The 24,967-nt window shown below is 41.2% G+C and overlaps 1 protein-coding gene across 2 annotated transcripts in view; it reads right to left on the bottom strand.

The window, feature by feature from the left end:
- Window positions 1–24,967, bottom strand: part of NETO1 (neuropilin and tolloid like 1) — a 104,824-nt gene that overhangs the window by 11,735 nt on the left and 68,122 nt on the right. For both annotated transcript variants that reach the window (XM_005696956.3, XM_013974336.2), the window contains exon 7: window positions 23,036–23,264. In XM_005696956.3, the coding sequence (XP_005697013.1) occupies window positions 23,036–23,264 (229 nt within the window). The remainder of the gene's footprint in view (window positions 1–23,035; window positions 23,265–24,967) is intronic.

Below are 24,967 nucleotides of genomic sequence, written 5' to 3'. Positions count from 1 at the left end.
CTGTAGTGGACAAACCAGCATAGAGTTAAGATTACAACCCCTTAATCCTTCCCAGCACTGGTCGTACTAGAGACCTTCAAGATGCCCAACTCTAGCCTGGGGATCCCAGGAGGTCAACCTGCCTCGACCTGCCTAGGGATCTGACCCCTGGGAGGTTGACATGCCTCAGCCTGCTTGGGGATGCACCAGCCTGGGGTCCCAGAAGATCAACATGCCTCAACCTGCCCAGGGAATCAATTCTCTGGAGGCCGACATGCCTCAACCTGCTTGGGGATCTGCACCTTGACTCAGGATGCCCGGCTCTCAGTTGCAGCAATACTGGGTTAGGATAAGTGCCGGGAGCCAGTGTGAGGAATCCTGCCCGTGGCAATGGTCATGAGGAAGGAAGCCAGACAAAACGCAAAGGCGTGATCTAGCTTCAGGGGTTCCCCTGAGTTTTCCTGAACATCTACCCCCAAAAAACCAGAGTCTGCCTGCACACCACCACTATTCTTTGGCAAAAAGTTAATTCAGGGCTTCAGTCTCCTGCATCAGCTCAAACACCTTTGATGGCTCTCTAACTTGCCTAACAGGTTTCCCCGGACTTTTTACAATTTGTGAATTGCTTACAGCCCCACAACAGCAAGAGGCACGAAGCTTAAAGCATCTTAAAGATACAGAGACTTTTCTAAAGAGCTAAAAATCATATTGGTGACAGGTTTTCACTGTTGACTCAATGACTGCTGCCAGGCCTCCATATTCTTTATCTTTTAGGCACCTGAAAGATATTAATCAATGTAATTGGGGTATAGAAACAGGAATATAGTAGTTTTGATGTTAGCAACACTAGACTTTTGAGTTAATTACTTTTCTTTGTTATATATCACTGCACTCCTCTTGTGTCCTTGCTATGTAAGAATGTAACTTTATTTAGTGCTTTCTGAGAGTGGCACCAGACTTTGGGAAGAACAACATAAATAAGTCTTCTGGTTGACAAATCCTTATCAGAAAAGGGCCGTAAAATGTTAGTTGGCCCTCTGGCCAGAAGATGATGTAAATCACCTAAGACTTGTGTATACAACTAGGTATGCAGAAAGAAAGCCTGGTTTTGATAAGAGTCAGGGCTGCTGATGCTGCATAATTTTGTATTACCCATTGATCTCTATGTACAATCAAAAAGGTATAAAAGGCCTAAAAGACAATAGAGGCTAGGCCAGTCGCTGGACTGGCTTCCCCCGTGTCTTCTCTTTACTCTAATTTCTGGCTGAATTCCCATCTGGGGGGAATTCAGCGTGGAGGCTCGCCATGTCTACTTACTTGCCCTGGCTTCTAAGATCCGTAAGAGAGGGAGCCCAAGGAGGGGCACCCTCCTATATTCAAACGGATGCCGGTGGCCTAACGTAGATGGTGCAAACTTCTCGTCTCGAAGTTTTATTGGCTTTCCACGTAAACCAAGTTATTCAGCATCTTTTCTCCACTTAATTTTCCTACTACACTATTTCTTCCTAATCTAATCTTATATTTCTAATTAAATATATAAATAAGTTTTTCCTTGCCTACGCTGTTCACCCTTCAAATTACCCTGGATCCACCGAGGCTGGACCCCGGCAGATAAGCTTCAGAAAGACTCACCGCTAAGGACGTCCACCTATGGAAACAGAAGAAGGCCTATTAGTTGGGACTGTGCCTGGTCTCAGCAATAACTGAGGAGTCCAATGAGAACCCCATTGCTTTTCTGGAAAGTCTAAAAGAGGCCCTCCAAAAGTTTATCCATCTGGACTTAGACTCTTACAAGGGACAGGTGATTTTAAAGGACACGTTCCTGTCCCTATGTGCATCAGGTATCAGGATAAAGTTACAACAGCTCCAGTAGCAGGACCCTGCTGCCTCTTCAGATGAGATGGTCCAGATAGCCACCAATACTTTTTATAACAGAGAACAGGAGAGAGAGGCCAAGCCCCAGAAAGAGAGAGAGAAGGAAAGAGACAAGGCATGCCTAGATGCTGGCCACCCTCCAGGGAAGCCCTATGGCAAACCCCGAGTCCTTGAAGGACAAGGCACAGGGCAAACACCTAATCTGTAGACAGGTGAGACATTGGGCCAAAGAGTGTCAAAACCATGACAAGTCTCATAAAACGGCTTGCTACAAATGCCATTAATTGGGACACTGGGCGGCACTCTGGCCTCAGGACTCAAGACTCTCAAGGTCAAATGCCAAGCCTTCCCTCATGATGGTTCAAGAGGACTGAAGCAGCCCATTCCAGCCAGCCCGCCTGTCACAGATAATCATCAACAGGGCTGGAACCAAAAGTGCAACTGGATGTGGCAGGTAGATTCAAGAATTTCTTGGTTGACACAGGGGCTACCTACTCTGTCCTGACCTCCATCTTCACAGCCTTCTCAGTGCAAACCTGTACCATTTTGAGTGCTACAGGAAAAAACAATTACAGAAAGATTTACCTGAGCACTTCTTTGTTGCTGGGATGGACAACTATTTTCCCATCAGTTTCTTGGTCCCTGAGTGTCTTACTCCCTTATTGGAAAGAGATATTTCCTTGCCTTTGAAATCTTGCAGCGATTGCAGTCCTGATAGAAGATACTTTAAAATTCTCTTCTGGGGGCAAACTAACTATTTTTACCAGCCACCAAGTGAAACAACTCCTGAATGGCAGAGGCCGTTTATGGATGTCTGATCAAAGGAGCCTCAGATATCAAGTACAGCTGATGGAAAATCCAGGTCTCACTATAACCACTTGTGAGGTTTTTTACCCAGCCACCATCCTGCCTACCCCCGAGGGCTCTCTCCCCTTTCACTGTTGTCTAGAAACCTTGGGCCACTGGACAAAACCCTGAGAGGGATTATCCGAAGATCCTCTGACCAATCCTGAGGAAATCTGGTACACTGATGGAAGCAGCTTTGTCTTAGATGGAAAAAGAAGAGCCGGGTATGCAGTAGTCTCCAATTTTGAGACCACAGAGGCTAAGCCTTTGCACCAGGTACTTCAGCCCAATTAGCTGAGCTCATGGCCCTGACTTGAGCTTTAGAGCTGGGAAAAGGAAAAAGAGTAGCCATTTATACTGGCTCCACATATGCCTTTCTGGTGCTACATGCACATGAAGCTATTTGGAAAGAAAGAGGCCACTTGACCACCCAATTATCCCCAATCAAATATGGTGATCAAATCCTCAGGCTCTTAGAGGCAGTTCATCCACCCACTGAGGTTTCAGTCTCCCACTGTAAAGGACACCAAAAAGGGAGCATGGAAATGGCACGAGGGAACCAAGCAGCTGATCAGGCAGCTAGGAGCGCAGTATAACAGAACAATGACCTAATAGGGGTTGTCACCTTAGTTCCACAGACTAATTTACCAGAAACTCCATCATATACTGAAGGTGAGACTCTTAAAGCTAAGAGTGAGGGCCTTCAAGAGGATCATATGGGGTGGTTCCAAAAGGAGGGACTCCTTTTTCTGCCTGGGAACCTCCAATGGAAGTTGGTTAACTCCTTACATGCCACCACTCATTTAGGGGAGAAGGCACTCCAAAGATTACCACAAAGGTCCTTCAGAGGAACAGGCCTCCAAACAACTATAGGCAAGTGGTTTCTTCTTGTCCCACTTGCCAATTAAACAACCCCTGAGGAGCTCAAAAACCCCAGCTAGCCCAGCCCATCCAATGATGTGAGGCCTACCTAGGAGAGGGCTGGCTGATGGACTTCACCCAGATGCCAGTTGCTTAAGGGTATAAATACCTATTAGTCATGATAGATACATTCACAGGATGGATTGAAGGCTTTCCCACCTGGACTGAGAAGCCTGAGGAGGTGGTAAAAAGAAAAAAAAAAATGCTCCATGAAATCATTACAAGATTTGGTCTGCCTGGGTCATTACAAAGTGACAATGGGACATCATTTAGTTCTAAGATCACCCAAGGGGTCTGTAAAGCATTGCTACTGCTACTGCTGCTAAGTCGCTTCAGTCGTGTCCAATTCTGTGTGACCCCATAGATAGCAGCCCACCAGGCTCCCCCGTCCCTAGGGTTCTCCAGGCAAGAGCACTGGAATGGGTTGCCATTTCCTTCTCCAATGCATGAAAGTGAAAAGTGAAAGCGAAGTTGCTCAGTCGTGTCCGACCCTCAGTGACCCCATGGACTGCAGCCTTCCAGGCTCCTCCGTCCATAGGATTTTCCAGGCAAGAGTACTGGAGTGGGGTGCCATTGCTTTCTCCACTCTAAAGCATTGGGCATTACTTATTATTTCCATTTTGCCTGGAAGCCTCAGTATTCAGGAAAAGTAGAAAGAGCCAACCAGTTCTTAAAATAAGGGATAAAAAAGATAACTGGGGAGACCTCCCTGGGATGGAACGAGGCTTTTCCGATAGCTCTCCTCCACACCTGGATTGCCCCTAAGGAACAGGTTGGTCTTAGTCCTTATGAGATGCTACATGGGAGACCTTTTTTTATGCCAATGACTTCTTCTTAGATCCAGAGGCTCAGATCCTCTGGTCTTATACCATGGCCGTTGGACAATTCCAACAATTTATATGCTTGTGGGATGTCAACCAGCACCCTAAAGATTCTAAAGAGCCACCGTTATATGCTCCAGGGACTCAAGTCGTAATTAAACTCTGGAAAGATGGGTCCCCAAAGGCTCCACTCCAGCCCACATGGAAGGGCCCGTACCCTATAATACTTTCTACCCTCACAGCAGTCAAGGTTCCAGGACACAACTCCTGGATTCACTACTCATGAGTCAAGCCATGGAGAAAAACAGAAGAGAGCTCTCAGTTTACCTGTGAGCCACTGGGAGATCTCAGATACCTATTCAGAACAACAAATGAGTGCCATTCTAATGAACACCCCCAAAATTAAGCTTCTGGGGGTAAGATTTCTCAGGACAGCTCTAAAGAGCCAACACAGCTTGGCAGGGGTTGTACTCCATAATAGACAGGAGACAGATCTCCTGATCCCTGAAGAAGGAGGGACTTGAGCCATCTTGAATGAGATGTGTTGTTCCTGGGTAAATACCTCCAGCTAAGTTAAAGAAAGTCTCACAGTCCGCAAGAAAAACATTCTAGATGCTACAGGACCTCAGAGAACAAGCTGGAGAGTTCTTGGGGGTGGCCACAGTCTCTCTTTTGGGGATCCTTCTCCTGGCGTGGAGGGAATTTGGAGTTAGTTAATGCCCCTACTAATCCTTGTTATCACCATATTGATGCTGCTTATGATTGCTCCATATATCATCAATCGTCTCACCCATTTTGTCTCTGTCCAGGCCAAAAGGCTACAACACGCAGCACCAGTTTAACAAGGACATATAAAACTACAGCTGACCACAGAAAATATCACTCACCCTTAGATGGACACCACTATAAGGACTCTGAGGATTGAGACTAGCAAGAGGGAGAGGTCCAATGATGTTTGCCATCCAGTTCAGCAGGAAGTAGCCAGAGTGACCTTGATGCACCTATTCCCAAAGAATTGGGCCTCCTATCTCTTGAAGGGGGAATGTTAAGTAGCTAGAATAGGAAAAAGGAGTCCAAAATGGAACACAAATAAGGGAAAAGCGTGCAAAAATAGAACAAAGGAAGGTCTGAGGACCAGAGTGAGGACCTCAGGTAGAACAAACAGCCCTCCTGGCTAGCCCAGTTTATACAGGTCAGGCTCAGAGGGAGGAGAAAAAGAGGAGCCAAAATTGAGCCAGGGGCTTTTCTTCGCATCTTTTGGGTCAGCCTGCCCTCATGGCCCGAGGATGTATTTTCCTTTGCTTTCTAAATAAAACTGAGCTGTAACACCGATTCACCTGTTGCTTCAAATTTTTGCTGCAGCGAGACAGAATCGAGGAAATTACACACTCCCTCGACACATAATAATGCAGCTAATAAAGTAACCCTCAAAATTCAAAGTATTTCACAAAGGCAGTTCCTATGATCAGAAATATACTATTTCTGGGACTAGGTCTTCTGTCGCTTTCAGAATAGCAAACATAGCCTCATATTGATGTTAAAACCCAAGTACCTAGAAGAAAGAATTTGCATTGCATTTGGTGTCTGAATTATTTAAAAGCATATTTAGACATAATGAGTATAGCAATTGTGCTTCATCAGAAGGATTTATCAACATCACCATTTTATCATCCAATCTAACCCTAAGTATTTCTTTTGAGAAAAAACAGAAACTGAATATACTGAAATATTCCATGAGCCAAAAGATGCCTTCTGTGTAAGCACAGCAGTGCTCTTGATTTAATCATTCATAGAATGATATTTCTAGATATAGAAAGTGGATATTTTAACACTGAGTCTTTCCAATCTGTTTTCTCTTCTCTCCTGCATGGACAGATAAAGACATTTGTGTAAAGCACCCTTTTAGGACCAGGTTAATTGTCCATGAACTTGAAGCTTAGAGAGTGCTTCTTCCGGCACTTGGTCCTGGGATTGTAGAGTACTAAACACTACAGAGGAGAAGGCAATGGCACCCCACTCCAGTACTCTTGCCTGGAAAATTCCATGGATGGAGGAGCCTGGTAGGCTGCAGTCCATGGGGTCGCCACGAGTTGGACACGACTGAGCGACTTCACTTTCCCTTTTCCCTTTCATGCATTGGAGAAGGAAATGGCAACCCACTCTGGTGTTCTTGCCTAGAGAATCCCAGGGACGGGGGAGCCTGGTGGGCTGCTGTCTATGGGGTCGCACAGAGTCGTCGGACATGACTGAAGCAACTTAGCAGCAGCAGCAAACACTACAGAGGGTAGAGCAGCAACTCAGACTTAAGGAGTGATAATCCCTAAGGAGAGATCGCTTTTTTCAACAATACTCACTCAGTTACCACATCTACAGAACAGGGAGGCAGGTTGTTGTTGTTTAGTCGCTAAACTGTGTCTGACTCTTTTGCGATCTCATGGACTGTAGCCTGCCAGGCTCCTCTGTCCATGAGATTTCCCAGGCAAGAATATTGGAGTGGGTTGCCATTTCCTTCTCCAGGGGATCTTCTTGATCCAGGGTTCAAACAGCAGTCTCCTGCATTGGCAGGAGGATTTTCTACCACTGAGCCACCAAGGAAGCCCCATATATTCTGTTACCTGCAGACAACATGCTCCTTCTTGACGTTCAAGGCAAATGAAGCTATGTGACTGACTTACGGCCAGCTGCATGCTAGCTGCTGCTAGCTGCTGGTGGTGGCTGCATGTGAGACCCTGGTTTCGCTGGTTTTAGGATCCACCACAGCCCCATATGCCAAGATGACCTCCTAGCGTTACCCTGCTGAAAAAGTGTATGTTTAACCGTGTTTAATCCAACTATCTCCAATTTTATTTGTATACCTCTTAAGAGACAACACACACACAAAAAAAGAGAGACAACACACACACACACACACAAACTCAAAAACAAAAGTTTGGCAAGTGTTGCTCCAATGTTCAAAAATCATTATAGTGGTAGGATTCTTAATTCTTAAGGTGTTATGGAGCAGCAGGGAGACTACTGAGGTAAAAAGTTGGGTGGAAAATAAGGATACAAACTGTTTTAAATTATAGTCTCACATGCAAATATATATATATGAAAACCTTTACTGGAAATATTAAGCTAAAATGCTAGCAATGACTACCTCTAGGATATTTATAAATTATATTTGGATTTTGCTGGGAAACTTTTTCATATATACATATACACACAAATAATTACTTTTATGATTGGGAAAATCTGATGATTTTTCATGAAAAAAAGTCAAATGTTAATCCAAACAAGTCTATTTTAGCTTTCAAATTTTAAGAAGTAAAAGAGTAGCTTTCAAATATCATTAATATTTTATTATATTCAAAGATAATGAACTACATATTTCACTGAATTCATTTCTTTCTTTTGGAAATTATTTTTTGTTGATATTTAAAAATCCTCTCATGTTCCCATTCTTACCATTAGGTGGCAAGCATTCACCATTTTTGGGTGAAATAGTGATTCAATCCTTCCAGATGCTTATATTATGAATGCATCTGAGACAAATAACCTTTACATCTATATACATGGCTGATTGTTAAGGAATAAAAACTTGATCAGGAGACAACAAAATGAATTTTTTGGCATATTTGAATTAGGTAAAAGAGGACAAGAGGAAGAAGGGTAGTCAAACACCCAAAATTAAACTTATTTTAAAATATGATAATCACAAAACATATATTTTATAGATTAATCATAGATCTATCATCATTTTTCAGTATCATGTCACATGCTTTGAGTACTGTTCCAATTCTGTAATTAGGTGCATGCTAAGTCGCTTCAGTTGTTTCCAATTCTTTGAGACCCCATGGACTGTAGCCCACCAGACTCCTCTGTCCATGAGATTCTCCAGGCAAGAACAATGGAGTGGGTTGCCATTTGCTTCTCCAGGGCATCTTCCCAGATGCAGGGACTGAGCCCACATCTTTTATGCCTCCTGCATTGGCAGGCAGGTTCTTTACCACTAGCACAACCTGAAGATATTTAATTCATAACTGCTGGTTATGCACCAACACTAAAGTTTAATCTATTCAGGTTATTTCTTTCTTCACCCACTACATTTCTTTTCAAGCCCAGAAATCCACTAAATACGACTCAGAGAATATTAAAACAAAATGGAAATAAAAACTGTCAGATATCTCTCTGAAACATTGATATTTCAAATACCTGTGCTTTCTGGTTAATAAAACTATCATTCGGTAGATCAGTTCAAAATCAAAATTACATTGTATTTCATCAAGAAAATTTGGAAATATAAGTGATGCTTGATCCTATTTTTCTTTAAAAATTATTTTTATCATCTGGGGCTTCCCTGGTGGCTCAGTGGGAAAGAATCCACCTGCCAGTGCAGGAGGCATGGGTTCGGTCCCTGATCCAGGAAGATCCCACATGCAAGGAGCAATTGAACTCACACGCCACAATTATCGAGCTTGTGCTGTTAGGCCTGGCCTTGCAGAAAGAGAAGTCACCGCAAAGAGAAGCGATCCAGGAAGATCCCACATGCAAGGAGCAATTGAACTCACACGCCACAATTATCGAGCTTGTGCTGTTAGGCCTGGCCTTGCAGAAAGAGAAGTCACCGCAAAGAGAAGCGTGCAGACCAATGGTTTTTTTTTTTTGGTGGGGTGGATTTCCTCTAGTGGGAATACCTCTTCCCCTTTTTCCTGGTGGGAAAAACTGAAGTCGCCTCCCCTCCACGAAAAAAAATTTTCCTATTCAGTGTGCCCTTTGCTACAACCTCCACGTTTTACTCCAGTGTCTCTGAGCTAAGTCATGGAATGCCGCTGGTAATGTAAATGACTATGAGAATGCAAATTGTGCCCTTAGAGGATGCAGAGAACCCACTCCAGTATTCTTGCCAGGAGAACCTCATGGACAGAGGATCCTAGAGGGTCTTTTGGGTCACAAAGAGTTGGACACGACTTGTGACTGAACAACCAGCCACAACTAGAGAAAAGCCACAGAGGTAACAAAGATCCCGCATAGCCAAAATATATAAATAAATAACTTTTAAAAAAAAACTAACTCAAAAAAATCATTTTATCATCTAAAAACTGATTGGGGTTTACAGTCCTCCATTTTTGGATGATAGGAAACAGGCTCCATTCAGCCTCCAGGACCTTCCCTGAGTTCCCAGGAGCAGGTTTAAACATGCTAATTAGGGAAGAGAGGAACAGTCAGAAGAAACAATGGGGCAACCTAGGGGCAGAGTCTAGGTTCCCCCTCCGGGGATATACTTAACAGTATCTCTGAGCTGTTTCCCAGATACTAAAATCCCCACCAGGTGGGAGAAATTAACAGCAGGATGCCCCGATGCCTACCAGCATGTCTACTCCAGACTGATTGGAACTGAAGGTTGATGATGCTGATATTCACTTAACTCCTCACCAGCCCATTGGAACAATGTTCTTGAGCTGATCACACCCTTTTTGAATCAAACTCATTTCCCCCTCCAGGTCAGGACATATTTTGAAGGCATTAGCCTGCTGTGGCCCCCTTGCCTGGCAAAGCAGTAAAATTGCTCACCTACTTCACCCAAAGCTTTCTGTCTCCAAGACTTAAATGAGTATCTGGGTTTGAGTGTGTGTTAGTCACTCAGTCGTGTCTGACTCTTTGCGATCCCATGAACTATAGCCCACCAGGCTCCTCTGTCCATGAAATTCTCCAGGCAAGAATACTGCAGTGGGCTGCAATTTTCTTCTCCAAAGAGCCTGAATTTGCCTTCATTCTCAGGGGCTCATTCTTCTGACTCGTATCTGAGATAAGGGTTTATTTTGTGCATCCAGACTCCAGGTAACTTCCCCACTTTGCATCTTAATTACCTTCTCAAATTGTACACGGCTGGATGAGCTCACAGAACACATTACCACCCCACTCCTCTTAATCACTCCCTGCCTCAATTCTGCCTTCACACACCCTGCTGACGTGAATAATGGCACCTCCTCAGCTCCAGGCTAAAGTTTTAGGGTCATATTTGGATCCTCTCTGCCCTGATGCCCTCAACAAACTGTCCTGTAGGTCTGCCAGCTCTCTCTCAGCTCCAGTAATGTCTCCACTGACGGAATCATCTTTCACTGATGGTCTCCTACATGGATCCATGGAGACAGCAAACAGAGAAGCCTTAGACATTTAAGTGTAAATCAGGTGCAGGTTCACTCCTTTTTCAGTTCAGTTCAGTTCAGTTGCTCAGTCATGTCCGACTATTTGCGACCGCATGGACTGCAGCACGCCAGGCTTCCTTGTCCATTACCAAATCCCAGAGCTTACTCAAACTCTCGTCCATAGTCAGTGATGCCATCCATCCTTCTCATCCTCTGTTGTCTCCTTCTCCTCCTGCCTTCAATCTTTCCCAGCATCAGAGCCTTTTCCAAGGAGTTGGTTCTTCGCATGAGGTAGCAGTTTCAGCTTCAGCATCAGTCCTTCCAATGAATATTCAGGACTGATTTCCTTTAGGATGAACTGGATTGATCTCTTTGCAGTCCAAGGAACTCTCAAGAGTCTTCTCCAACACCACAGTTCAAAAGCATCAATTCTTCGGTGCTCAGCCTTCTTCACAGTCCAACTCTCACATCCATACGTGACTACTGGAAAAACCATAGCTTTGACTAGACAGACCTTTGTTGGCAAAGTAATGTCTCTGCTTTTGAATATGCTGTCTAGGTAGGTTATAGTTTTTCTTCCAAGGAGCAAGTGTCTTTTTAATTTCATGGCTGCAGTCACCATCTCCAGTGATTTTGGAACCCAAAACAATGAAGTCTGTTTCCATTGTTTTCCCATCTATTTGCCATGAAGTGATGGGACCAGATGCCATGATCTTTGTTTGTGAATGTTGAGTTTTAAGCCAACTTGTTCACTCTCCTCTTTCATGTTCATCAAGAGGCTCTTTAGTTCTTCACTTTCTGCCATAAGGGTGGAGTCATCTGCATATCTGAGGTTATTGATATTTCTCCTGGCAATCTTGATTCCAGCCTGTGCTTCATCCAGCCTGGCATTTCTCATGATGTATTCTGCATATAAGTTAAATAAGCAGGGTGACAATATACAGCCTTGACGTACTCCTTTCCCAATTTGGAACCAGTCTGTTGTTCCATGTCCAGTTCTAACTGTTGCTTCTTGACCTGCATACAAATTTCTCAGGAGGCAGGTCAGGTGGCCTGGTATTCCCATCTCTTTCAGAATTTTCCACAGTTCGTTGTGATCCACACAGTCAAAGGATTTGGCATAGTCAATAAAGCAGAAGTAGATGTTTTTCTGGAACTCTCTTGCTTTTCTGATGATCCAGGGGATATTGGAAATTTGATTTCTGGTTCCTCTTCCTTTTCTAAATCCAGCTTGAACATCTGGAAGTTCATGGTTCACATACTGTTGAAGCCTGGCTTGGAGAATTTTCAGCATTACTTGGCTAGCGTGTGAGATGAGTGCAATTGTGCGGTAGTTTGAGCATTCTTTGGCATTACCTTTCTTTGGGATTGGAATGAAAACTGACCTTCTCCAGCCCTGTGGCCACTGCTGACTTTTCCAGATTTGCTGGCATATTGAGTGCAGCATGTTCACAGCATCATTTTTTAGGATTTGAAATATCTCAACTCAAATTCTATCACCTCCACTAGCCACAGCATGAAAGAGCACAAAGGTTGACACTGAAAGATGAACTCCCCAGTTCAGTAGGTGCCCAATATGATACTGGAGATCAGTGGAGAAATAATTCCAGAAAGAATGAAGAGATGGAGCCAAAGCAAAACAACACCCAGTTATGGATGTGATGTGTGATAGAAGTAAATTCTGATGCTATAAAGAGCAATATTGCATAGGAACGTAGAATGTTATGTCCATGAATCAAGGCAAATTGGAGGTGGTCAAACAGGAGATGGCAAGAATGGACAATGACATTTCAGAAATCAGTGAACTGAAACGGACTGGAATGGGTGCATTTAACTCAGATGACCATTATGTCTACTACTGTGGGCAAGAATCCCTTAGAAGAAATGGAGTAGACATCATGGTCAACAAAAGAGTCCAAAATGTAGTACTTGGATGCAATCTCAAAAATGACAGAATGATCTCTGTTCGTTTCCAAAGCTAACCATTTGATATCACAGTAATCTAAGTCTATGCCCCGACCAGTAATGATGAAGAAGCTGAAGTTGAATGGTTTTATGAAAACCTACAAGACCTTCCAGAACTAACACCCCAAAAGATTACCTTCTCATCATAGGGGACTGGAATGCAAAAGTAGGAAGTCAAGAGCTCCCTGGAGTAACAGGCAAATTTGGCCTTGAAATACAGAATGAAGCAGGGCAAAGGCTAACAAAGTTTTGCCAAGAGAACACACTGGTCAGAGCAAACACTCTCTTCCAACAACACAAGAGAAGACTCTACATATGGACATCACCAGATGGTCAATACAGAAATCAGACTGATTATATTCTTTGCAGCCAAAGATGGAGAAGCTCTATACAGTCAACAAAAACAAGACCAGAGCTGACTGTGGCTCAGATCATGAACTCCTGATTTCCAAATTCAGACTTAAATTGAAGAGTAAGGAAAACCACTAGACCATTCAGGTATGATGTAAATCAAATCCCTTATGATGATACAGTGGAAGTGAGAAATAGATTTAAGGGCCTAGATCTGATAGAGTGCCTAAAGAACTATGGACAGAGGTTCATGACACTGTACAGAAGGCAGTGATCAAGACCATTCCCAAGAAAAGAAATGCAAAAAGGCAAAGTGGTTGTCTGACAAGACCTTACAAACAGCTAAGTAAAGAAGGGAAGCTAAAGGCAAAGGAGAAAAGGAAAGATATACCCCCTTTGAATGCAGAGATTCAAAGACTAGCAAGGAGGATAAGAAAGGCTTCCTCAGGGTTCAATGCAAAGAAATAGAGGAAAACAACAGAATGCGAAAGACTAGATATCTCTTCAAGAAAATTAGAGATACCAAGGGAACATTTCTTGCAAAGATGGGCACAATAAAGGACAGAAATGTTTTGGACCTAACAGAAGCAGAAGATATTAAGAAGAGGGGGCAAGAATACACAGAACTATACAAAAATGATCTTCACGACCCAGATAATCACGATGGTGTGATCACTCACCTAGAGCCAGACATTCTGGAATGTGCAGTCAAGTGGGCCTTAGGAAGCATCACTCCCTTTTAAAACACTCCAAAACCTTCCCAGTAAAGTGAGATAAAATCCCAAACTCCTTAGCACCGACTGTGTGTTTTGGGGTTTCTTCCAGCACACAGATGTGTGCTTAGTCTCTAAACTGTCTCTGACTCTCTGACCCCATGGATGGTAGCCCGCCAGGCTCCGCTGTCCATAGGATTTCTAGGCAAGAATACTGGAGTGGGTTGACACTTCCTCCTCTAGGGGATCTTCCCAACTGATGGACTGAACCTGTGTCTCCTGCATTGCTGGCAGATTCTTTCCTACTGAGCCACCTGGGAAACTCCTTTTCCTTACCCCAGGTCTTACCCAGCTTCTTCCTAAGCTCCAGGGTTGCCCAAACCACCCAGGGCATTCATGTCCACATCATTCACCAGCACATTACCTCATATTGTGTTTTTCCACAATTCTTAACAGGGTTTATCTTTTTAAATTAACTCACTCCACATCATTAGCTTCCATTTATAAGAATGAGAAGCAAGGGACTTGTTCTCCTCACTGCTTTATCACTGGGGCTCAGAACAACAGGTTCTATATTGTAGGTCCATAAATACTTGCTAACTAGATATCAGAGCAAAACTCCTTTAAGCAGTAAAATGGATATGAAGTGCCATCTTCTCATTAAATTCTAACAATGCTTTTAATTTCTAAGGAATAGCTAAATTTTGCTTATGCATTTGATGGAAGAAAATGTCTAAAACATCAGAGATCCCAATTATGAGTAAGCATCTGAGTCAGCGTTCAGGACTCAATAACTATATTAAAAAATGTGTAACTTGCTGCTAAGTATGATTTTTAATGGTGAGATCAGAATCATAGAAAAAGAACAGGAATGCAAGCATATATACATACGCATATATATATACAGCCATTAGAATTGCCTCCTAAAACAAACGTTTTGTTTTGCCCAAAATGAATGGAATAATTTCCCTGCCACCATACTTTAAACATGAAATGCATCTTGGGCTATGCCATTAGAGGAAATGCCATTTTACTTGAAAAATGCAGACTAGATTTGAGGCCAGAAATAGATTTGTGCATCTTCTCTTCATCTCTTTTATCATCTTCATTTTTTTTTTGAAAAATCAATATCTGCTTCCAAAACTCTATGTTCCAATGTGACTTAGTTATCAGTCAAGATATCCAGTATTTTTATTAAGCTATAGCTTAAACTTTTCTTTTTTAATACAAGAAGTTCTATCCACAATCTAATACCACTCACATTTATTAGATCCCCAAATGTTTCCTCTAAAATTGCATATGCTATTACAAAAAGAGAAGCATCTTCATGAGAATATTATAATGCATGGATAGAGACCACTTCCTTCTTCACAGAGGGCACTGACCACTTCATGATTTATCCATTCGATTTGATGCCAAGAAATCATTACATAGTTTTATATGCAATTATGTCTGCATTGGGTCAAGTACCTGATGATTTACGCACTGTGTGCAACTAGATATCACTCTAGTTACAATAACTAGGATATTATATTTCGCTGGGGTCTGCACTCGGATTATTACTAGGACTTGGGCGTAGGGACCAGGGCTTGTTTTCATAGGTGATGAACACATGTCTACAACAAAAGACATTAATGCATATTTGTTTTCATTATTGAACATATCAACTCCCCAAAGGAGGACTTTCAGTATTGTTGTTTAGTCACTCAGTCACAACCAACTCTTCGCCAATCTTTGGACGGTAGCCTGCCAGGCTCCCCCTGTCCATGGGATTTCCCAGGCAAGAATTGGAGAAGGTTGCCATTTCCTTCTCCAGGAGATCTTCCTGATTCAGGGATAGAACCCAAGTCTCCTGTGTCTCCTACACTGGCAAGCAGGTTTTTACCACTGAGCATCCAGGGAAGGCCAGAACTTGGAGTAAATAAGGAGTAAATAAGAATTAAAGCCGCTCTCAGTGGTCTTAATAAAATATATTTTCTCTAAAAAAAAAAAAATAAAATAAAATAAAATAAAAAAGAATTAAAGCCAAGCATCAATGGAGACCATAGCCTCAGGCTTGCAATTCTGTTAATTCAAAGACCAACGAATTACTGGGTTACGTGTCTTAATCTTTTAAAAATACACAAACTCACCACAGTGATGAATGAAGATCTGTATCAGGACAACGTCAATTTACACTTTAGTCTGCCTTCTAATTGGTCATTTGCTCCCTCTAGCACTTATAATTTTCTTTCCTTGATGAAATACATATAGACTATAATGCCAACAAAGGTCTGTCTAGTCAAAGCTATGGTTTTTCCAGTAGTCATGTATGGATGTGAGAGTTGAACCATAAAGAAAGCTGAGTGCCAAAGAAATGATGTTTTTGAATTGTGCTGTTGGAGAAGACTATTGAGAGTCCCCCTCAAACCAGTCCATCCTAAAGGAAACCAGTCCTGAATATTCATTAGAAGGACTGATGCTTAAGCTGAAACTCCAATACTTTGACCACCCTATATGAAGAACTGACTCATTGGAAAAGATCCTGATGCTGGGAAAGATTGAAGGCAGCAAGAGAAGGGGACAACAGAGGATGAGATGGTTGCATGGCATCACTGACTCTATGGACATGAGTTTGAACAAGCCCTGGGATTTGGTGCAGGACAGGGAAGCCTGGTGTGCTGTATGTAGTCCATGGGGTCGCAAAGAGTCAGACATGACTGAATGACTGTACGGAACTGAACTGATAATGATTTTTGATCTCAGCACATGACCGAAACTTGTAAATGTGTTTGGCCTAGACTTTCCTAGAGGGAAAATTAAATATTACAGTTTTGATTTGATTGCTATCAAAATTTTTTGGTGTATTTTTCCAGAGTGTTACTGAGCTCTGTGCACTTGTATAGTAATAATCAAATTATAATCTACACACTTTTTTTTTAATTTTAGGATCCATTAAATTCAGCTTATTGAGGTGATATGGTAATTTCCTTGTGCATTATAAAATGGAGAATTTGTACTACCTAGGACAGAATGCAGACTGGGTACAAGAAGCAGCTGGCAGGCCAAACCATGTTCCAGACAAGACAGGATAGGGTGATAAAACTGAACAGTGAAATAATCACCAATTACCGTGACAGAAGAGTACGGATCCTACTAGTATAAACAAAAGCTGAAGGGGAAAAAAAAAAAAAAAACTATACAAGAAGAGAATTTGGTTTCTTAGAATGCAGGGTTTAAGTGGATGATATACTGAAGAATATGAGGAAGTGTGTGGTGGGAGGAACCGAGTTCCAGATACAAGGGAATGCTTGCTGAAATGAGTCACACATTTGAATTCAATTGGAATGAGTGAGGCTGCACCTTGAGAGGAGCAACCCTCTTATTCATCTTTGTGCCACCAGCGCCTGGTGCTTCTGTGTTTACTGAAGAACAACAAAATGAATGGAGGATCACAAAGAAGTAGAAAACCGGACCCTTGTCACGGACTAGAACTCTCAAACTTCTTTCAAAAGGGAATAAAGATTATTATCAATATTTGTGGTGTATACTTAGACCAACCAGGATATCCAGTGCACTTCTATATATCAATAACAAACTATCTAAAAGGGACATTAAGAAAACAATCTTATCTACAACTACATCAAAATGAAGAAGATAACCTAGGAATGAATTTAACCAAGGAGATAAAAGACATGCACTTAACACATTGGTGAAGACGTCTCCCTTTTGATGATCAAAATCAACTGACTAAGGATCTTATTTATATCTCCAAAATAACTTCTACCATATAATGTATTAGAAAATCATATCTCAAGCTACTCAGGTTCTGCCTATCTCAAGAGGAGAAAGGTTGTAAGACTCTAATACTTTGGCCACCTGATGCAAAGAGTCAACTCATTGGAAAAGACCCTGATGCTGGGAAAGGCTGAAGGCAGGAGGAGAAGAGGATGACAGAAGATGAGACGGTTGGATGGCATCACTGACTCAACGGACATGAATTTGAGCAAACTCCATGAAATGGCTAAGGACAGGGAAGTCTGGTGTGCTGCAGTCCATGAGGTCGCAAAGAGTCAGACACAACTTAGTGACTGCTGCTGCTGCTAAGTCACTTCAGTCGTGTTTGACTCTGTGTGATCCCATAGACGGCAGCCCACCAGGCTCCCCCGTCCCTGGCATTCTCCAGGCAAGAAGAATGGAATGGGTTGCCATTTCCTTCCAACAACAAATACTGAGAGGTGGAAATCTTTTGGATCATCTCAGAATTCTGCCTTCCACAGAACCTTTCAACTCAATGCCTCATTGAAATTAAAAATTACTATTATCAGTCAGTTCAGTTCAGTCACTCAGTTGTGTCCGACTCTTTGCAACCCCATGAATTGCAGCACGCCAGACCTCCCTGTCCATCACCATCTCCCGGAGTTCACTCTAGACTCACATCCATCGAGTCAGTGATGCCATCCAGCCATCTCATCCTCTGTCATCCCCTTCTTCTGCCCCCAATCCCTCCCAGCATCAGTCTTTTCCAATGAGTCAACTCTTTGCTGTAAATAAACCTGTAGTTTAGATTCTATCGTCTTTTGCCATAAAATGATATGAAACCAAATATATAATCTCATCTTAGCAAAGTATTATAACCATTATTCCCATATCCTTAAAGTGAACAATTTTCTTTCATCGCTTTTTTTGTTGCATGTCTGTTTTTATCAGAAATATGCTGCACATTAATCAAGCATTAAGTGATTGAGATTTTATTGTGGTCTAAATAAGAGTAGAAGAGCAATGGAAGGTGGAGCTTGAGAAGTCACCATGAGATAGTACTCAGGGTATTCTTTCATTCCAGTTGCTGCAAATTCTTGGAACACAGAAAAAGACTGGCTCAGAAAGTCTGACTTGTGACTCACTGTGAAGAGGTACACTTCACCAGTGTCTCCATTATGCATATCAAATACTTAACCATATAGTTCTATCATAATTGATCACATATTTTCATATATAAGTATGTTCAAAGTTGAAATTACACCAATTCTAATCAATTTTTAAAAAATCTGAATGATTATTCAGAGCAAGACAATATCTTTATATAAAGTGATGCAAATGTGTAAAACTCTATCCTTACAGGCAATCTGAAATTGAGCTACCAAAATAAAATATAACACACTTTCAATATCACTGTAAGAATTATTCAAAGTGTTCTATGTTTATGTCAAGTTGGATTCGTTCTTCTTTATCCTCACTTGTGTTTCTACTCTGATTTTTTCCTCCTATTTGTTGATTTTTGACCCAAGAAAGCAAATTAGTCACAATGGTTAATATATTTTCTTCTTCATTTCAGAATACATTTAAAGTTTAAATAAGTCATCTTTCTTAGAGAACACTATCCAAGGTTATTAATAATATATTAAAATTTGAGATCTTTTTTGGGTACCTATATGTGTTTTCATCTCCATTAGATGGACTGTTTGAGTGGACTGAGATTGTGAGTAATCTGAGTACAAAATGCCAGTATTAAAAAGACTATAATCAAGTAAGACAGTGCCTCTTTGGTGATAATACTGTTTTTTTTTTTTTTTTTTCTCTAGTTGCTAGGTTTCAAAGTTGCTCTGTGGGGTAAAGTCTGGATACTATTCCTCTGAAGCCAATGTCTTTGAGCAGCAGCCAGCAGCAGTGTGATACTATTAATCAAGGCAGCCATCTCAGGTAGAGCTGAGAAAAGGCTGAGTTGAACAGTCAGCAAGACAGTGCGGGCAGGAGTATGCTATTTATGGGAGCGATCCAGTGAAGACATCACATTATTCCTCATGACACAGTTGAAGGTAAATACTTCTCCATTCAGTGATCTTATAGTCCCCCCATTATACTAGACGATATTTGTTGTTGCTACAAATGCTGGCATTTAACCCAGACTTTTAAAATGCCTCTAATGTGCATGGGAAACCTCAACGTCTGATGACTCACAGTAAGAATTTCTGTACCTCTCTTACACACTCATCCTTAGTCTTTTCTGCGATTTATTCGGACACAATGGACATGAGTTTGAGTAGACCCTGAGAGATAGTGAAGGACAGGGAAGCCCAGTGTGCTGCAGTCCATGGGGTTGCAAAGAGTTGGACACAATTTAGCAACTGAACAAAAACAACGAACAACAACATATTCAAATGCAAAAATAAAAATGATTTGAAAATATATTCCCACTGGCAACCATTAATTCCTGGGTTCATATTTTGAGAACAGAAGCCCCTTGTCATGATTCTACATTAGTCTGATGTTTATGGTAATGTACGATGCTGTACAATGTATGATTATAGAATGTAACCATGAAACATAAATGTAAGATGTATTAGGTAAGACAGAAGAATGAAAATTCAGTTTGTAAAGCATGTAAAACTATGCTGACAAATGTTTCACGAGTGATGCATAAGTGTGATCTGCTTTTAACATCATCATCATCTTTAGAAAGCGGAAGCTCTGCTCATTCCTTAAAGATGACAAAGGTATCCATGGAGACCTGCCAATATCAGGGTTCAGGTCTTACATTCTTGCCTCAGTACCGTTAACAAATCATTGAGCATGGGGTTGAGGGTATTCAGGGGAAGTCAGTTAACCTTTCCTGGGTCTTTTCTTTTTCTGTTTGAATTCATAAAGTGTTTGGGATTGAAATACATGACTTCTAAGCTCTTATCTAACCTCTAAAATATCTTATGGCCCTAATATAAAATATTTTGACAGACATTAGAATATTATTGAATATGCCCTAAAGCACCTCTCAACACTGAACTGGGGATACCATCTAAGAAATGTGGGAACTAAGAAAAATATCAAGGTGCTTTCTCACTATTAGAGTAAGAAAGGGCTGGTCACCGATTCACATCTCTAATCTTTATTGCATATGTGTGTGCCGTGCTCACTCGTGGCCTATTCTTTGCGGCCCTGTGGACTATAGCCCCCCAGGCTCCTCTGTCCATGGGATTCTCCAGGCAAGAATACTGGAGTGGGTTGCCACTTCCTTCTCCAGGGGATCTTCCTGACCCAGGGATTGAACCCACGTCTCTTACATCTCCAGCCCTGGCAGGTGGGTTGTTTACCTCTAGTACCATCTGGGAAGCACGACACATACACAGTATGATACAATCCCATCATTCTTTAAATAAGAAGAACTTTAAAGACTCATGGATCTCCACCTTTGAATTGAAAGGCGCTTCGTCTTCCCTCCCCGCTGTCCAGCCTAGAGACTTGCCCTATACCATTCACACCTGATGAGAACCCATTTCTCATATATTCTCCGTGGAAGTTCATCCAATGTTGTAATATCACACTTTCTATGAGCTAGACACTTTTCCCTGAATCACAGTCAAATCGCTTCATATAATTAATTTAACATTAATCTTACTTCTCAGACATTAATCCATACCACCGCTCCCCCAAGTTTAAGGTAATTGTCACATTTTGGACAAAAGAATCTCTAGGATAGGGATACCTTCTCCTTTAGCCTTTCCCCCTGACTCTAAATACTTCTGCATCCGGATCAGCCACTCCTAGCTAATTACTCTGCTCTCATGAATAACACTCAGAAGAGAACAGGCTGCGCAATTTGCATTTTGACCACTGCAGCTTCCTGTGAGCGTATCTCCTCTGAGCTGCTTATTGCACATTTGTTAACACAAGCTAAGACTACATTATTGATGGCAATTATTTCTTAAAAGTATTGGCTTCTATTGAGTTTAAATGATATAAAATCTTAAGAAATCCTGGAGTCTGGGTTCCTTTGCTTGACATATGAAACGTAAGAAGACATTTTGTAATTTATCCTGACTAAATTATGGTGCAGTTTTGATAAAAATTGCACATTTTGTAATATTTTAGTAACTTTATTACTTAATGCACTAACTAGACCTCCCATTTATGTTAAACTAGAAAGAAGTTCTTAGTCTGTGATTATCCAAGGCTGATAAAAATATTGAATAAGGTATAATCTGACCCTCACCAAAGGCACAATTGATTAGATTTAGAAGAGTACTCATTGATGAAAACACCACATGTGCTATCTTCTAGCCTGAATTGATTTAAATTCTAAGTAAAAAAATAATGAGGTTTTTTTCTCCAGATACCTTGCTGAAATAAAGATGCACTAGCTCTAACATTTTGATCAATTCCTGAAAGGAAGACCAAGATAACAACTTGCTGCTTAAATTTGCTCCCAGGATGGGAGACTTAACATACTCTGTGATGGTATCAAGATTCAAAAGACTGAGGGACATTGCCTACTTCTGGTGCCATAGAATTCTCCAACTGGGTAAGTAGAGAGCAATTTAAAGCCAAAACCATTCATTCATGGTGCAAAATAATCATCTAGGACATTTAACATTTTTGGATTTTAAAAAAAAGATGGTGGCTGCTGCAGCTAACTTTGAGAAATCCTTGACATTTCAAAACCATTTTGTCTTTTTCTTTTTTTAACGTAGAGTTTCAAATGACAAGGTACTGATTCCTTAAAGCTGAATTTCTTGGGTTATTTTTCATTTGCATAAATTTATCAAGCATAAATTACTCAGGGTTTCTGAAGAACATTCCAAATATATGTCTATTCATCTGACTCATTATTTGTAAGAACATGATTTTCTAAAATTGCTGTGCTTTTGCCCATAACTCTGGGTATCATCCATTGTGCCATTTAAACTATTTTCTGGAACTTTTTCTGTTTACACTGTTCCCAATCAATTCTTCCTCTTTGTCTAGTTTACCTGGAACTCTGCAGTCAAGGACCTATTTAAAATCAATGGGACTGCAAGAGAAGCTTACTAAAGAGAACCTACCAAATATTTTTATGACAGTTTTTAAGATTTAAACTCAAACAGCATCGGAAACTGCTGCCTCCGTTCCCTGGCTTCCTAAGATCTAACCCACAGACAAATGGAATTCATCATACCCCAGTTTAGTAGTGCGAAATGTCTTAAGTATGGCTACAGTGCATATGTTGATACTGTGTTGCTCTGTTAGTCCCTAACTCCTGTCTGACTCTGCGACCCCATGGATTTTAGCCCACCAGGCTCCTTTGTCCATGGGATACTCCAGGCAAGAATACTGGAGTGGGTTGCCATTTCCTACTCCAGGGGATCTACCCAACCCAGGGATCCAACCCGGGTTTCCCGCATTGCAAGCAGAGTCTTTACCCGGGTTTCCCGCATTGCAAGCAGAGTCTTTACCCGGGTTTCCTGCATTGCAAGCAGAATCTTTACCGTCTGAGTCGCCAGGGAAGCCCTGCATTTGCTGATGTAAGTAATCAAAAGGTCATATGTAACCTTCCTGTTTCTGGATCAAAGAGAAGGAAAGGGAATCTAAGCGGTTTGAACAACTTATTAAGGCTCAAGCTGCATGAAGGAAACACCATTCACAGTGCATGAGATCTGCACCCTCCGACCCACTGGAAGGCGGAGCAGCGAAGAGCGGAGACGCTTACGTTCTTGGAAGGACGTGAAGAGCATCTGGAAGCGGCTGTTGCGGCTGCCCTCGTCGGCCCACATGCGGATGACCCCGAGCCCCGTGCGGAGCATCACGTCGTTGGCCACCGTGCTGCAGAACTTGGCTTTCAGGTCCTCCACCGAGCTGCTTCCGTCATACACCGCCACGAAGTTCCTCTTGCATTCGTTGGAATTCTGCATCTCATAGTCCAAGAACCGTAAGTAGATCTGTAAAACAACGAAGATGCGATCATTTCCCTGCAAAGAGGGAAGCAGTTCAGTAAGCACCAGCGCTTCCTTTCTCTTTCTCAGTCTCACAAGACAAGCTTGATTGCAATCAGTCTTATTCTTTTGTCCCTGTGGGTGGTAGAAAGTAAAGACGTGTATCACTCAGATCAACTTCTGCTTAATACTTTTTTCAAATGTTATTATCCCTCCTTTTAGGTATTTTTACCCAGATAATTCTTATGTCTTCTCTTTTCTGGAATCAATCATTAGTTTTCATACTTACTATTTTATTTTAATCAGCACAAATGTGTTTTAAATATTGCTGATATATTCTTGTTAGAGTTCCATGACTTCAATTTATTTCCAAAAATGTGTGGAAATGCAACCTTTGTACTAATATCAAACAAAACCAGAAATGGCATCAAAAGATAGTCTCTGCTTTTACTTTGCTTAAATTATTTCACATAACTACACTGCTTCATTTTAAAGATAGAGTATATATATTTTAAAATACAGCTAAATCTGTGGTCATTCTAACCATAACATAGAATCAAACCATTTAGTTAAGTCCATGTAAATAAAAATTAGATTGACACTTAATAGGTAAAATGGACTGTACAAGCTACTTTAGAGATTATTGTTAAATACTCCCCCAAAGTCTATAAAGTGGTGCATTTATTATTATATTCAGGAAATGCAGACTTGGATGATATAAATTACAAATTAGACACAAGGTCCCTCAAGCCAGTCTGTAGTCCTTTCACCATATTACACTGCTTCGGACATACTGTTTTAAGAGCAACAGACATTATTTGACTCTCTATGAATCTGCATTAAAAACAAAGCAATTAATTCAACCAATGATAAACATATATAATGGACTACTACTCAGCCACAAAAAAGAATGAAATTCTGCCATTTGAAGCAACATGGATGGACCCCAAAGGTACCATGCTGTATGAAGTTAGGTGGAGAAAGACAAACGTGATTTCACACATATGTGGCATCTAAAAACCAAACCAAACACAGCTTAAAAAAAATCAATCTGTTAGATAGAAAACAACAAAACAAAACCAGAATAGTTGTTGCCAAAGGGGAAGTGAGTTGAGGGTGGGCAGAATAGGTAAATGGGGTCAACCTTATGCTGATGGATGGTAACTGGCCTTGAGGCGGTGACGGCCTTGCAGAGCACGTAGGTGGTGAATTATAGTGCCGTATGCCTGTACCTCATGTAGCAGTAATATTAAAAAATGACTTCTTCCATTCTCCAATCACAGTGGCTATTCTTCCTTTGTACAACAATATTACTTTGGACATATTTTGAGCTTTAGTTACAGGTCATATGTAACTTTTGTTGAACTGTGTGCTCCTAAAAAGCTGGGACACTGCTGTACTTATTTTATTTTCAGTGTTTGGCCATGTGTTATGTATGTTAAGCCCTCACCATAAAATGTAATGGATGTACGTTTAATGACTGACTATAATTTTGTTTTCTTTATTGACTTCATTTTTTTCAGCATCCATCACATATCTATCGGGCACCTATACACCAGACTTTGAGTGCTATAAATCATGATAATTATATACATATATATATAATAAATGACAATTTATTATTTGCAGAGGAAATGGTATGCAATAATTCTCAAGACAAGTTATTTATAATATAACTCTAAATTATGACATAAAAGCATATATGTAGT

The sequence above is a fragment of the Capra hircus genome, chromosome 24 (assembly GCF_001704415.2).
Source record: "Capra hircus breed San Clemente chromosome 24, ASM170441v1, whole genome shotgun sequence".
In the NCBI taxonomy this organism is placed as follows: Eukaryota; Metazoa; Chordata; class Mammalia; order Artiodactyla; family Bovidae; genus Capra; species Capra hircus.
This window is presented reverse-complemented; position numbering and strand designations above follow the sequence as displayed.